Here is a 16,252-nt window from a genome sequence, read left to right as displayed (position 1 = left end):
AATCCTATTTTATGTGCATGGGATTGTTGAGTGGGGGCGAGTTACAAGTCTGTACTGGCCTCTGACAATTGTATTGCGAGTTTGGAGCAAAAACTCAATCTGAACTCCGTCCAATAGACTCTATTTTTATCCGAGTATGCCTTTGCTTGGGACAAACTCCCAAGCAAAAATTTCGAACATCTCTCTAGTTCTACAGATCATTCTAATTACTACCACTATTCATTCCAGACTGTTGCTTGCTTGCACCCTCGTTTCTAAGCGCCAGAGGAAGAGCACTACCATAACCTCCCACCTCACGCGCATTCCTATATTTTACGCATGCTCGCTCGCTCGCTCGCTCGCTCGCTCTTATGAATTTTGGCCCACTACCCTCACCGTACGCATGTGCATTCTCCCCCTCCTGGTCCTCTCCCATTGGTCAGGAACCGAACCCTTAACCCGGAAATGAAAGCAAGCTTCGTCGTCCACGTGAGAAGAATCTGCTGGTGTGTTGTTATCGTGGGAACCTTCGCCGAAGCGGCTGAAGTTTTAGCGGGTTGCAGTTATGAGTTCCGGGACATCTGCGGTGATTGGTGGGCATTTCTCTCTTTTGTCTCTCTGCAGAGTTGCTGGCGAGGTTGAGCTCTGGTTCATCCCTTTTTCTCTCGTTATGGCAGATGAAACGGAGGGACCGGCACTAGGCGGCTCAGGGCTTGGTTTGTCAGATAGCGAGAATGAGGACGCTTGGGAGGAGGAGGAGGATAGTGCCGACGACCCCCGCGGCGAGATGGAGGGGTCTACGCAGAGGATTCCTTGCCTTTTCTGCGACAGGTTGGAATTTTAGGAAAAGAAAGAAGCTATTGCCTCCAGCCTAACATCCGAGTTTCTGCTTTGGCTCTGTATCTCTTTTCCTTTTCCTTGCTTCAGCTGAGTCCCCAAAGACAGAATGGTAAACGACAGAAAAATAACCAGCAATTTAAACCGTTCAAGGAAGCCTCATGTTAAAATGAAAGGCAACAACTTAAGGCAATACTAGTAGTGGAACATTCCTTAAAAAGACAACCCACAAGGACAATTTTTTTTGATTCAGAAGTTGTTTAATTGGATACTGAATGCACACACACAAAAACTCACAAAGTGCATATTTCTACACTCTTTCCACCTTACAATTTCACTTGAAATGTAACTGGTGTTACATGGGATTCTACATTTTTTGGCTGATACAGCCAGGGTTGCAGTCACTACCTTCAAGTTCTTTTGGGGCAAATCCCTAACCATGACCTTTCCTAGTGAAAGTGTCACAGAGGAAGTATTTATTTATTTATTTATTTATTTTCTATCCCGCCTTTATTTTTATAAATAACTCAAGGCAGGGAACATACCTAATACTCCTTCCTCCTCCTATTTTCCCTACCACAACAATCCTGTGAGGTGAGTTGAGCTGAGAGAGAGTGACTGGCCCAAGGTCACCCAGCCAGCTTTCATGCCTAAGGAGGGACTAGAACTCTCAGTCTCCTGGTTTCTAGCCCAGCCCCTTAACCGCTACACCAAACTATCTGGATAGAGTGGCTAACTGGCCTGTGCCAAAGGCAGTAGAAGCCCTGAATACTTCCAACAGCCTTTGCCACATGTGTTTCCTGCCTTTCAGATACTGAATTTCTTTTGCACTTAATCACTGTTAGTCTTCACATCTGACTGCTGTAATCCTTCTGTTCCCATCCTTGCTGCCTCTTCCTTTTAGGGATATTATTTTTCCTTGTACAGTATCATGAAATGTTTCTAATATAAAATTGTCATTTCATTTTTCATCTACTTCAGGAACATATTGCTTATTCTCTAATATTTGCTCAGATTACTGTCTTACCTAGCTCCATAATTAAATATTGGGATCTACTTTTATATTATCATGCTATTCATGACTGCATTTTAAAAATGTAAGAATTGGTGTATGTATTCTAAAAATACTGCTGTTTTTCTAAGATTTTTCAGTTCAGCTGAAGATAATTTTTGCCACTGTACCTCAGACCATGGGTTCAGTATTGAGATGGTGGTTCAAAAACATCGTAAGTTTGTTTCTGCACATTTTATGCTTCTCTTTTTGCATTTATAAAAGTTTGTTGTTTATTAGATTTAAAGGTACAAAGGGAAGAGAAGAGAAAAAAGCAAAAAGGAGATAGAAAGGAGATTTACAAGCATTGTAAAATTAACTTAAAAATTTCAAAATGGCATTGATATAAATCTGAATATTAGAATAGATTATATCAATTTGAAGTTTTAAGAATATTAAAATAAATCAATGTTAAAAATAAGGTATGCCATAATTAACTATAATAATTATAATTATTAATAATAATTCTATTATAATTATAACTATGATTATAACTTACAATCAGTATAACGCAAATTATAAATAAAAATTACAATAATTTCTGCCTAACCCAAAAATTTGGCAAATTTAAAACATTAGAAAGAGATTAAATGTTTTAGTCTTTTTATTAGGAAAAAAACAAACTTTTGATGTGGTTTTAACTGATTCCTATGGTTATAGGCCAAAAAGTTTTCCTTGTTGAAGTAAATTGAATATGCAGTTGGTTTTGATGTCACTGCATACTCCCAGAACTTAATTTGCCATTCTTCTAAAAAAGAAACTGTTCATGAATTCCAGTGAGAAGAATGGATGCAATAGTCAGGTTGGATATTTTTTTTATGTGCGTGGCAATGTTGTAAAGCTTAACAATTCTGAAGAATTACTGATAATGGAATGAAACATTTTTAAAGATCCATTTTTTCCCCCAGCCTTTTATTTTTTTTAACTGAAGATTACTAAACCTTCTATTTGCAGAAAGTAGAACAACAGCTGCTGGTTATTTAGTGTCTTATTTTCCATTCTTATTGAAATAATTTGGAATAAAAAATTTAGCCTGGGCAAAATCTTCACTTTTACCACTGTAGTTCTCCCTAGCTAGGAAAGTTTCAGCTTTCTCCATTTCAGAATGGCTGCTGTTATACTTTTCCAATTCAGGGAGTAAATCTTTTATTTTTTGTTAAATAAATTTCCAAATATTTAATCCATTTAACAGTAATGTAAGGGACGCGGTGGCGCTGCGGGTTAAACCGCTGAGCTGTCGATCGGAAGGTCGGCGGTTCGAAACCGCGCGGCGGGGTGAGCTCCCGTTGTTAATCCCAGCTCCTGCTCACCTAGCAGTTCGAAAACATGCAAATGTGAGTAGATCAATAGGTACCGCTTCGGCGGGAAGGTAACGGCGTTCCGAGTCGTCATGCTGGCCACATGACCCGGAAGTGTCTATGACAACGCCGGCTCCAAGGCTTAGAAACGGAGATGAGCACCGCCCCCTAGAGTCGGATTCGACTGGACTTTACGTCAAGGGAAACCTTTACCTTTAACAGTAATGTTGAAGCCCATTCTTCACTGTAGATAGTTTTTTTTTCTTCTTCCTTGCTTATTTATGGTTCTCTTGCCATTTCATTTTTTTTACAAATTGGGCATTTTAATCTTTGGGGAAAATAATTGCCAGGTTTTGTTAGGTGGGAGTATTAAATGTATGCCTTATTCAGAGTATTACCTTTATTTGGATAAAACTATTGTCCAGTGTTTGTATGATACTTTATTTTATTTGTATGTGAAAATCTCTTCATTGGTGTAGAAGTGTCTTTAGAGAAACTTCATTCTAGAATTTATGGAACATAGACATATCTATGTATAAATCCTTTATTTATATACAATTTTTGTATATATTTAATATACATGTAATTTTTAGCATGTTCATGATTGTGGGAAGGATGTCTGACTTTGCTATAGAATTTAACATATTAGACTAAATTATTTTTCATTTGTAAAGTGAGAATATCAATGGAAATGGACTATATATAAAGTGGGCTAGATCATTTTTCTGTGAGTAGAATAATAAAAATTTAAGTTGAATTATATGGAAGTATGTCTGGAAGTGTGAGGAGTAAGTAGCAGTTAAAATGTTGGACTGCCACGGGGGAAACTCAGGTTCAAGTCCACCTTTAGCTACAGAAGATCATTACGTGACTTTGGGCCAGTCATTCACTTTCAACTCAACCTCCCTCACAATACTGTTGTGGGGAAAAGTAGGATGGAATGCTGCGTGTACTGCCTGGAAGACCTGTATGAAAAGTGGGGTAAACAGCAAAGAGTACAGTTCAAGGTGTTCGCTATTACCTATAAAGCCTTATACAACTTGGGTCCTGGGAACCTTTGAGGTTGTCTACCTGATACAATCCAGCAGAGGGAGTATGCTGCAGTTCCCCAACTCTCAGGATATAGGTGAAGAAACAAGTCCTCCCCATGATGGCTCCCATGGTCTGCAATACTCTGCTCCCTCCCTGCAGAGTTAAGACAACTACCTTAAGCAGTGTTCTTCCCACAACCTTTGGGAAATGAGTGCTATTGTAATGTTTGAATTTTGGCTGTGGTATCCAGTATTTATGAATGTATGTATTTTATTGTTACCTTTTTAATATTGATAATTGAGAGCCAGTTTGGAATAGCATTTAAGGCACCAAGCTAGAAGCTGGAGGGACTGTGAGTTCTATCCCTGCCTTAGGCACAAAGCCAACTGGGGGACCCTTGGCCAGTCAGTCACTCTCAGCAACTAGAAGAAGGCAATGGCAAGCCACTTCCAAAAATCTTATGAAGAAAACTGCAGGGGCTAGTCCAGGCAGTCACCAGAAGTCAGCACATCAAATCAATTGCTGGTTCAGTAATTATGGGTTGCTTTTCTACTAAGGTGGTTTTATTTTGCCAGGTGTAAAATGCTTAGAATTTGTGATTGAAATGGCATTCAGATTTTGTAACTAATCTAAGTCATGAAGTTTAGGCTTGTTAGTTTTTGAGATAAGGTCAAATATAATAGTCCAATTAAGTGTAACAAACTTATATTTGTACTGAATGTGGCACAGAAAATCAGTATAGAAATAAAATAGTTACTGAGAGGAAGTGTAAAAACATAGTAAACAGATTAAGATTCTGATAATCTTTGATAAACATTTCCGTTTTTCTCCTTTCAGGGCTTGATTTCTATGGCTACATTAAGCTAGTAAACTTCATTAGACTGCAAGTAAGTTACCAAGTATCCTGAAAGTAGATGCAATTTAAATAATGTTATGTCTCTTCAGAGAATGGTAAAAAGAATTTGTTCAACATTTGGTATTAGGTTTCTGAGAATGCCTTTTGCAGAAACTGTGAGAGTGCAATAACTAAACCAAATATGAATGTGAAATCCATTTTTAAAAAGTATTTTAAAAATGGGTTATCTTTATACCCAGAATATTACTTCAGTTAAGAGCTGTAGTTGATTGGGTCAGCTTATAAATATGGTAAATAAAGTGTTCATAATAATCTAGGCAATCCAGAAATGCTTAAGTTTTAGATCACTGTTAACAGCCTAAATATAGACATTTCTTACCAAAATGAGGACCACAAAGTTCAGTGATGTTTATTGTTTCTAGATCTAATCTTAGAGTTACTTAATGTCAGTAATAACTTTTTGATAATGGCAAGCAATGAATTTGGAAATGATATATTGTATATATGTGTGTGTGTGTATATTTTTTCTTAGATGAGAAAGGTAAAAGTTCAAATTGAAGTCACCACTGCAGAAAAAAAGATTTTGCAGTGATGGGAAAACTTAGAAAAATAGGAGCATTAAATGTGCAAGAAGGGATAAGGGATTAATAAAGGTTCTCTTCAACTGTAAAACAGGAAGCATGTATCAGTAGTAGAATTCATAAATAGATTACATTTTTAAAAAACTCCATTGTTATTTTTGTGTATGATTCATTCTTAGGATAGTCTGTCACTTCTGTGTTAATTTTCTATTTCAGAAGCCTGATGCAGAGTATATTAATTCTCTTAGACCACCATTTCCTTGGGAAGAAGATAAATATTTGAAGCCTATACTAGAAAATGACTTACTACTCCAGTTTGGTAAATTTTCTTTTCCTTTTAAATTTATGCATAGTCTGTAGAATTATAAGGCATTTTGTAAATAGCTTAAAGTCTTGTTCAAATTAGGTTATATTTTCAAATGGGAATAGTAATTATTTGTTCTTTAAACTGTTTCAAAATAGTATTATAAAAAAACCACATGTAAATAGCTTAACCACATGTAAATAGCTTAGACCATCACAGCCACTTTATGGCCATATATCTATCATTTCCAGCAGAAGTCATTAGTCAAGGTGACCAAGGCTATTACTATTTATGTTCTATAACCAAGCCAGATACAGACTGAAAAAGATTTAAATTAGTTGCATCCAAGACTGCCAGGAATTCACCAATATTATCTTGATTATCTTTGTCAAGAGTAGGATGTTGGATATAAGGAAACAGTCTTCCTGGACAATAGAATCCACATTTTATTTTTCCGGTAGAGAACTTAATATGCCTTCTTTTAAGCACAGCCTTACTGAATTTGGTGACTTCTTGAGAACTTTGTGGAATTGCAGAAGCCAAAGCCGGTGAACCTGTTGAATGATGTATTGATTATTGACTCCCTTTTTGAACAAAGGGATTGAAATAATGTCTGTGCAGCTATATATGTTCTTAGAAATTACATATTTTCTGGGATCCCACTTCTGGTTTCAGTTTTGTTTTGACACAGAATCAGTTTATCCTGATAGATTATTTGTGAGATGACATAGCAAATGCTATCATGCTAAGCCTGCTTGATCTTTCACCTTTTTTGACCCCCACGGGCCACAGTATTCTACTAGATTGTCTCTGTGAATTGGGGTTACTCTGTTACAATGGTTCCACTCTTACAAGGAGATAGAGCAATTGGAGAACTTATTAAGTGTGCATGGTCTAAATGGGGTTGCACCAGTAGACCTAATAGATCTTTTTCAACTGATTAATTACTAGATCATCAGAGGAGGTTTTGCTACATATGCTGAGTTGTATTACTCATGGTTGGATTGTTTTGTGATGGCATCTGCACTCTGGAATGCTCTGCCCCTTGAAATTAAGGAGGCACCTATGATTATGTATGGATGCTGAAAGAATAATTCTCTTTTGGGAACTCATAAATAACTGTTGCACTATATGTCAAGTGAATCTTAGAACTTATTTTTAAAGTTCATTATTTGCAAGTTGGCAGATCCCTCTTGGAACAGAAGAGAATTTTAAAAATATATTGATACTGATTGATTGGCTATCAAGTCGTTTTTGACTCCTAGCGACCACATGGATAGATTTTCTCCATATGTTGCCATATGTTGCTACTGAATTGGTGAATATTGCACAAAGAAAAGTAAAAAGGACAACCTAATCCTTTGGATCCAGCCCTTTTGAACTTTAGAACCGGGAAGAAGCAACATGAGAAACTTGCCTTAATGGCTCATGCTATTCTACCATTCTTTAGCTGTTGGTAGGTTTTACTGCTAAGCAAGAATAAGTCTTCTACAAAGAAAATTCACATTACTTGCTCCTGAGTTGATGTGTTATATTGTAATGGTATGCAGGAATGACCTTGGGAGACAGGAGGGAAGGTGCAGACTGACAACTGGTGTGTAAAAGATATTTCAGCTCACAGGAGAGACGGCATGGGAAATGTTTCAGAAGGGACCCTCCCTAGAGAATAAAAGGAAAGGAGGGGAGAAATACTTTCAGTCTTGCAAGATTCTGTTAATGTAACCTTACAATAAAGATAGAACTAGTATTCCTGGTTGTGTTTCTTGTTTGGACTATCTTGTAGGGATAACATATATTTAGGAAACAGTCAAATATCCATTCTTATTCAAGGTAAACCATCAACTTCTATTCCATATTTGCACAAGAGTTCGTGTTTTATTTCCAGATGTAGAAGACCTTCTTGATTCTTCCAGTATCTCTTGTCTTAATGGAGTATCTGAGGCTTCATCTCTCCTTGAATGCTTGAAAAATGCTGAACACAGAACTGAGCTGGCAGAAGCTGCATTGGCCAGAGCCCAAGATGATCTACAGAAAATGAGGTGATCATTTTGAATAATATACTTTTTAGTTTGAAATCTTGGTTGGAAACTATCTGGGATATATTATGATGATTTAGGATTATGGTATTTGGTATATTAAAGACAAGGAAACAGAACAATTTGTCTTTTGATGAATGGATCAAGAAGAAGGAAGTAATTCTTAACTGGATTCAGGTAAGCTTTCCAAACCACAATTTTCTACTGTTTAAACATCTGTTTAAGCAATACAGTAAAGAAAATAAACTCAGCAAATGGGAAATATGCGAAAGGACACTTGTTGGACAGTAAAAAGGAAATGTGGGCTGAATACCATAATCATTAAGTGAATACATAGGTGGCTCAAAAATCATACAATGCCCTGCAGTAGTTCCTCATTGAACTGGAGGGTGGTTTTGAGTAGGTGTCTCAAGGTTCAGTCCTACGCCTGTATTCTTCAACACTTTTATTAATGTTGGAAGAAGGGGTAGAGGGAATGCTTCTCAGATCTGCAGATGATGCAAAATTAGAGGGACTATCTGATACCCTAGAAAACAGAAATGAAATTCACAACAGTTTGTATAGGCTAGAGAGATGTCCTGAAAGTAATAAATGAAGTTTAACAGAGAGAAATGCAAAGTTCTTCTTCTAAGAAACAAATCAAAGACACAGATATAGACTAGGGGAGGGGGATGTCTGGCTTCATACTGAGTATTGTGTCCAGTTCTGTGTGCAAGTTTTAAGAAGGATTTGGACAAATTGGAATGGTATCATGGAAGGCCAGTGAGGATGATCAGTGGACTAGAAACTAAATCCTATCAAGAGTTCGAAGAAATTGGGAATATTTAACCTTGAGAAGACTGAGCAGAATATAATATATTCAAATAATTGAATAATGTCACACACAAAGCCAATACAGGTTCTCCATAATTCCAAAATGCATGTTGCTTTAATGGAGTTAAGCTATGGAAGACAGATTTTGATTTAATGTTGGAAAAAACTTCATAATTCTAAGAGCAGTTTACTAGTAGAAATAATTGCCATGAAGGATGGGTTCAGCTTTCTTTGGATGGGTTCTGCTGGAGGCTAGGTACTCATGTTTAATTTGAATTTCTGTCATGAAGTATGGATTGGACTTTATGGCCATTCCAGTTCTAAATCTTTGAACAGAGAATTGCTAAATCAATTCCTGCTGTTCTTTTATTTGGCTCAGTCCTGAGACTAGGAGTGTTTTGAGTTGAGTCACAAAACGGATTGAAATGTCTATTCTGACGGCAAGGGCTGGGCACGACTCTGTGCTTTTCTTGCACCTTCGCTAGTTGCTGATGATCCAAGTAGAGCAGGCATAGGGAATCTATATCAGCAGCTCCCATCAGCATGGCCAGTAGCCAGGGATGCTGACTTTGAGCAATGTCTGTAGCGTCATCCAAATAGTTTTGTTATAAAAAGTACAAACTGGCATGTCCTGTACAGCTACGCTTAAATCCTGCTTTACAGGGAGGGAATCGGATGCCCAAGGCTGCATCAAAACCGTTTCAAAATGTTTTAGTTATAGGCTAGAAGGGAAGTCAGAAATCATCCTGAAAGAAGGCAGTGGCAAACATTTCTGTACTTTTGCCAGAAAAATTACAGGAGTAAGTCCATGACATTACCAGGAGTTAAGCTTCATTCGATGGAGACTTGCCTTTAACATATTAGAGCAGCTTCTGCTCCTCATTCTGTGGTTGCTTTATCTGTGGTATTCTGCAGCCACTGTTCCTTCAAATATGTAAACTTTTTTTAAAAAATAAACTTTTGGATCTGAAGACAGTTCTTAAATCGCTCAATCTAAAATAATTATCCGCTATTGTATTGTAGGCTTTTATTGTTTTTGTAGCAGAAAGCTGATGCTGGAAAATGATGTTAATTGTTTTAGTGCCTTCAAGATGTTATTTTTTCACTATTGGGGTACTGTTCTATGGCTTTTGTTTTTCCTTTATTTGTTGCTAGTGCTTGAAAGGTTATTATTTTCAGAGGTTACTAAATTATTTTAAAGGAATTGGACAAAGTTTTTCTAACCTAAACTGCATTATTTGGAATATATTCCCTGCTGTTTTTATGTTTTCTGAAAGCACCTTTCAAAACACTATTTTCATTATACACATCCACATTCTGCTATAGCTAGAATTGTGTGTGTGCCTTCAAGTCATTGATGGACTCCTGGTGACTGCCAGGACTAATCATTGCAGTTTTCTTGGCAAGGTTTTTCAGAGGTGGTTTGTCATTTCCTCCTGCTTCCCAGGGCTGAGAGAGAGAGACTGGCCCAAGGTCACCCAGCTGGCCTAAGGCAGGACTAGAAGCATGGTCCCTCGCTTTGTAGCCTGGTGCCTTAACCACTACCCGACACTGGCTCTCATAATTAGAATTGGGTAAGGTTAAAGAAAACCACCAGATAGTTTTTCATGGCCTGGAATGTGGAAAAATACTGATGCTGAAACACTCAAAGAATTCCAAGCAACTTTCAATGCAGCAGCCAGCAGAGGGAGCTTCAGCATGTGGAAGGCACTGCATAGCACTATGCAACCTACATGCTGTCTTTTTTATAGTTCCTTTACTGTGTCTTGAGGGTATGTTTCAAATTGATTACAGGCAATTTGCGCAGGATTTTGTGATGAATGCAGAAATCCAAAGTAGCTCATCTGCCAGCCCTATTGCGGACTTAAAGGAGGATGAGGAAGATGTTTACTTCAGCTCATACGGGCACTATGGGATCCATGAAGAAATGCTAAAGGTTAGGAAATGAACAGAAGCATGACTTTATGGTGAGAAAGATGGAAGGGGGGCTGCTTGCCCATAAGTATGCTGCAATACAGCTGCATTTTTAACCCTATCTGTACTCGACTGTTATCCTGGTAAAGCTCAGGTAAAAAGGCAAGAAAAAACAAGCAAACAAAATAACACAGAAGAGAAAACACACACGTAAAAACACAGATCAAAATCCAAAAGACCATGTATAGTCTGGCCTCCCCATATACTGCTTTGGTTGGTTTTCTTCCAAGATTTACAGGTCCCCTTCAGTGTGGATACAAGGAATTCAGCCAAGATTGAAAATTTTAAGATACTTTTAATACTTGCTACTTTATATTGATTTAGCTGAAATGGATTATGGTCCTGATGATTAGAAGAGAAAATGATGGAATATGAAAAGACAACATAACTGATGTCTTATGAATATATAACATGTGATGATTTAAAAAAAAAAGATAAAGGAGCTCTCAAGTGACCAAAATTACATTAAGACTACATCTTTTCCATGTTATAGTTACAACCACTTGCCCAGCAGTGACAATTAAGTAGATTTCTCTGCTTTCTCTTACTATCCTTTTTGCCACTTGCTTTGGTCTTGTCTAGGCAGAGATTGATTGTACTTCACTTTTATATGGTAGCTAATATAGATGTGGGTCTTCAATAAACACAAACATAACAGAAGAAATTCTGGAAGCAATTCTTTTGAAATATTTTGATATTGAATAATTGAAGTACTTTAGGATGTCTTATGACTGAATTTTGAGGATGGTGCATTTGCACAATCTGTGGGATTCTGTCTACATTAGTGACAGCATTTATATTGCAGCATCTGCTTCTTCAGTACATGACTAATAGAGGAAAAAATGGCAAAAACAAGGAAGCATCATATGGATAATATGGATTCACACACCATGGTGAGCCTGGTTCCCCTATAATGCTAACCCCTTAACCATGATTTATAGATTGCAGTAGCTGTATTTGCGTGTCAGGCTGAGCTACAGCTGAGCAATCCACTCTATAACCATGGTATCCTTTTGGGATGGCTCAGGATGTTGGGGGTGGGCGGCGTAGTCCTGTGCTGGTTCGCCTCCTTCCTCCAGGGTCGATCCCAATCGGTGGTGATAGGAGAGGAGAGATCCGACCCTCGACCCCTCCATTGTGGGGTGCTGCAGGGTTGGGTTCTCTCTCCTCTCTTATTTAACATCTACATGAAACCACTGGGTGAGATCATCCGTCACCACGGGATGAGGTATCAGTATGCCGATGATACCCAGTTATACATCTCCATCTTGGATGAGGTAAGTGATGCAGTGACTGCCCTTTCTCAGTGCCTGGGGGCTGTGGGGGTCTGGATGGGGAACAACAGGCTTCAGCTGAACTGTGGTAAGACGGAGTGGCTGTGGATTGACGGCGCCTTGCCTTCCGGGAAATTGTCATCTTTAGTTCTGGATGGGGTTGCGCTGCCCCAGACAGACTCAGTGTGTAATCTGGGGGTTCTCCTGGACTCACTACTCCTGCTCAAAGAGCAGGTGGCAGTTGTGGCCAAGAGGGCCTTTGCGCAACTTCGGGTTGTGCCCCAGTTACGCCCGTTCCTGGACCGAGATGCCCTCCGAACAGTCACTCATGCCCTTGTCATCTCCCATATAGACTACTGCAATGCGCTGTACATGGGGCTACCCTTGAAGAGTATCCGGAAGCTTCAGCTGGTCCAGAATGCAGCCGCGTAGGCCGTTTTTGGTGCCCCTAGGTCAGCACATACAACACCTTTGCTGCGTGAGCTGCACTGGGTGCCAGTTTGCTTCCAGGTCCAATTCAAGGTGTTGGTTATCACCTTTAAAGCCCTACATGGCATGGGGCCAGGTTACCTGAGGGACTGTCTCATCCCTATTATATCGGCCCATCCCACCCGATCATCCAGAGAAGGCATGTTACGGACCCCGTCCGTAAGGGAATTTCATCTGGCGGGGTCCAGGAAATGCGCCTTCTCTGCAGTGGCCCCCGCCCTTTGGAACATCTTGCCCCTGGAGGTGAGGCAGGCCCCTTTACTCCTGACCTTCTGGAAGGCCCTGAAGACTTGGTTCTGCCGCCTGGGGCGGGAAAGTGGGTAACCATTCTTAGGGCTCGCACCCTAGAGGCCCTCCCACCAGCTTGGAATTTTATACTCTCTTGGATTTGATATGTATTTATTGTATTTTAAATAATTGTAATCTGTCTGGTTTTATGAGATTTTAACGTTTATGATTGGAGATTGATTTTATTGTAAACCGCCCAGAGTCCCTCTTTTGGGGGAGATGGGCGGTAATTAAATTTGAATAATAAATAAATAAAATGAATAAGGTTAGAACCCAGCTGGTTCCTTAGCTAGGTGAGAGAAGGCTTGTAAAATACCCTCTTGCTTAAGCAGGGATGGGAAATCTGGGTCCATCCAAAGGGCTGCAGCTTGGTTAGGAGGAACAGTTTCAGGACTGTCAGATGATGAGACTTGTAGCCCTACTATAGCTTGAGGTCCATTGCTTCTGTAGCACCATCCATGCTTAGAATGAGCTTTAATTTTGAAGCTGCATAATCTTTGTTACCTTATAGTATATTATGTTGTCTTTAAAATATGGCATATTTAATAAGATGCTTCTGAAAGAATGGTGTTAGAATCAGGAAGTGCTTTATGCTGAGTCAAAGAGATGGTTTAATATTAATTACCTGGCAGAAGCTAATTTAACCAGCCTTCTAGATAAACCCAGGGGTGGGAGCACCTGAGTTGTCAAACAGTGAAGTCCATATTATTGCCCTGCTGATGGGGATAAGTCAATTCCACGTCTCTGTTCTTTGAAACTCAGATGGCAGAGGAATACAGAGCTGTGGACTGCAGTGAGCAGAAAGGTTCACAAATGACAGTGTTTTTTTAAGGTACTGGGTTTCCAAATGTACTAAAGATGTTTAATTTACATTATTTATCTCCCAAATAATAATTTCAAGACTCTCTCAAATTCTGATCAATACATCTCATCCCTAAAAGGCACTGATATAGTTATGGATGTTAAATTCCTAAATGTAAATTCTGGACTGTTAGTTGCTGGTTGCTGCAGAGAATTGTCCTTTTGTCCTTTTTCGTGTTTCATCTAGTGGTGCAGTGTCTGATTTGTATGCAAGGAGAAGTTCTCACTTTTTTTTTTTAGTTCTTTTTATACTTCTTTTAAAAAAACAAAACACTGTGTTTGCAAGGAGCCAAAAAATAGGATCTCAAGTACTGTCTTCCTTTCCTTTGCTGATTGGTTCTCTAGCCATTTACACAGATAGTAAAGCATATGGCTTTCGGGCAGTTTGATTCTCTGCCCACATTTATTAAAGGGAATGATGTTAGTTAGTCGCTAAACAGGTTACAGAGTCAGCTCTAACACAGATGTATGACATCTGTTCAGTTGCTCAAACTGGAAAACTATCAGTACCTGAACTTTGCATATTGTAGCGTGGCTTGCACAGCTTCTGTGAGTTCCTTAGCTTCGTACCTTTTTAGGTTTATATACTGTATGTTAGCCTCAAATAAAGCTAATAAAGAAGTTTAAAAAGTGCTGTTAATAACTAAACAACAATTGGGTGGGTGGGTGTGCATCCTAAATAACAAGATGACTAGTACTGTGTTTTATTGCTTTTGCAACCTTGTATTGCAGCGCTTGAAAAATTAGAGAATTTCAGTAGAAAAGAAGATATGTAAGTTATTTCCCTATAAGCAGCAAGGACAAATAATTAGTATGTTTAACATTTCCACATTTCACTTAGGTCTGATAATTTTGTTGCTGCTGTCTAACAAACTATATTAGAAATTCCTTAATACTTCCTGAACAAAATACTAATCTTTGTCAAATACCAATGCCTGGGAATACTTAAATATTGCTTTTGTAAGATGGGTTAAGGAATAACTGCTAGGTGATGAACTTTTTATAATACTATCATTTATTATTTTTATAATACTATCCTTGGGCAATAAATAGCAATTGGTGCTCAGAACACTTTTTTTTTTAATAGGATAAAGTGCGCACAGAAAGCTATCGTGACTTCGTATATCTAAACCCACACATCTTTAGAGATAAGGTAAGTGAGCTGGCTTTAAAGCTGTTAATGTACTTGCAGTATGTGATGCTCGAAGGTAATAAAAGTCTCCTGCATTGGACTCCTCCTGAATTGGGATACTGAATCTTTTTGACAAGGCTTTGATTGAATGTACTAAAGTCTTATTACATGGAGAGCATTATTCAGCTGCAGAAGGGTGCAGAATACTGATAAGAGAAATGCTGATCAGTGTTGTCATTGTTTAGTGTGCTCTCATGAGTATTCATTAATTATGATGACAAGGTTTTGTTGAGCCTTTTCTTGTTTGTTATTCTTAAGCGGTGTCTGAAATAAATGTGTGCAAGTGTGTGCACACTTAAAATACAAAAACTACCACAAATGAATTTCTAACCTGTGTGTTGCATGATAAAAGCTTCATGAAGTCCTTTGAGTTACTGGCTTCTGGAAAGAGTTCAGATTCCAGTATTTTGGTTTGAGTGAAACCCATATAAATAATTCCTTCCTCGTAATTCCTGGACTGAATTTGGCTTCTGTGTGACGAAATTATGGAATAAAAGTGAACAGTAGGAAAGGAAGAACTCTATCAGTAAATGCCATGGCATAGTCATATCTCATTCATTCCATCCTTTGCCTCTGAAAAGGACCTTTTCCCACTGACTCCATTTATTGGCTCTTGATCAGAAATGCATACTTAGAAATTCTCTTCAGTAAAATTATATCCACGTCTTTCATTCATGCAGATTTTATTTTATAGAAAGAATTGTACCTTGGAGCTTGCAGTTAAAATAAGTTTAATGTGTCTTTTATTTTTTAAAACTCTAATAACAAAGGATACTCTGGAAACATTTCTTTGACTTAATTAGGTTGGGTCTATAATCTAGACTCCTCCTGTTGAGCAAAGAAGAATATTATCCCTGATCTTGTGCTGTGCCACTTCTGTGATGTAAGAAATGGTCCCTATTCTTGTCTTGGAGCTAGAGAGCAGACAGAAAACATCTCTGTATTTGCATAATTACAGACATATTCCCTGTACCAACTGCAGACACACCTTGCTATTTATAGGAAACACTTGTAGCATTTCATTTGTATTGTCTAAGTTCCAAAATGTTGGGTATGTGCAGAAAAGCAATTCTGCTTGTGGAAGATAGTCCCATCAAATTCTTCCAACTTTTCCCTTCTCCAGGATAGCCATTTTTCTAGAAGAATGCACGTAGATACACTAGCAGGGTCTCTGTTGGATCTTTTTGGATTGAACCTGTGCTGTATGTTTCTGTGTATTGTGGGTAGTTTGTAAAACATGGATAACCATGGAAATAGCAAGAGGAATAGGAATATCTGCTGTTATAGACCATTTTTTACCTGAAACAAATACTGCTTCTCCTTGAAGATTATTCATAGGCAATTGCCAATGCATGCCAATATATGCATGTTTAAGTAGACCAGCCTT

The 16,252-nt window shown here is 38.4% G+C and overlaps 1 protein-coding gene across 1 annotated transcript in view; it reads left to right on the top strand.

The window, feature by feature from the left end:
* The first annotated feature begins 438 nt into the window (after positions 1-438).
* The window catches only part of PRMT3 (protein arginine methyltransferase 3), a 75,174-nt gene continuing 59,360 nt past the window's right edge, over positions 439-16,252 (top strand). Inside the window, exons 1-8 of the mRNA XM_063289574.1 lie at positions 439-572; positions 657-810; positions 1,960-2,042; positions 5,035-5,084; positions 5,851-5,953; positions 7,824-7,977; positions 10,582-10,723; positions 14,761-14,826. Of these exons, the coding sequence (XP_063145644.1) occupies positions 545-572; positions 657-810; positions 1,960-2,042; positions 5,035-5,084; positions 5,851-5,953; positions 7,824-7,977; positions 10,582-10,723; positions 14,761-14,826 (780 nt within the window). The 5' untranslated portion in view covers positions 439-544. The remainder of the gene's footprint in view (positions 573-656; positions 811-1,959; positions 2,043-5,034; positions 5,085-5,850; positions 5,954-7,823; positions 7,978-10,581; positions 10,724-14,760; positions 14,827-16,252) is intronic.

This window comes from Candoia aspera, chromosome 1 (genome assembly GCF_035149785.1).
Source record: "Candoia aspera isolate rCanAsp1 chromosome 1, rCanAsp1.hap2, whole genome shotgun sequence".
Classification (NCBI taxonomy): domain Eukaryota; kingdom Metazoa; phylum Chordata; class Lepidosauria; order Squamata; family Boidae; genus Candoia; species Candoia aspera.
This window is presented reverse-complemented; position numbering and strand designations above follow the sequence as displayed.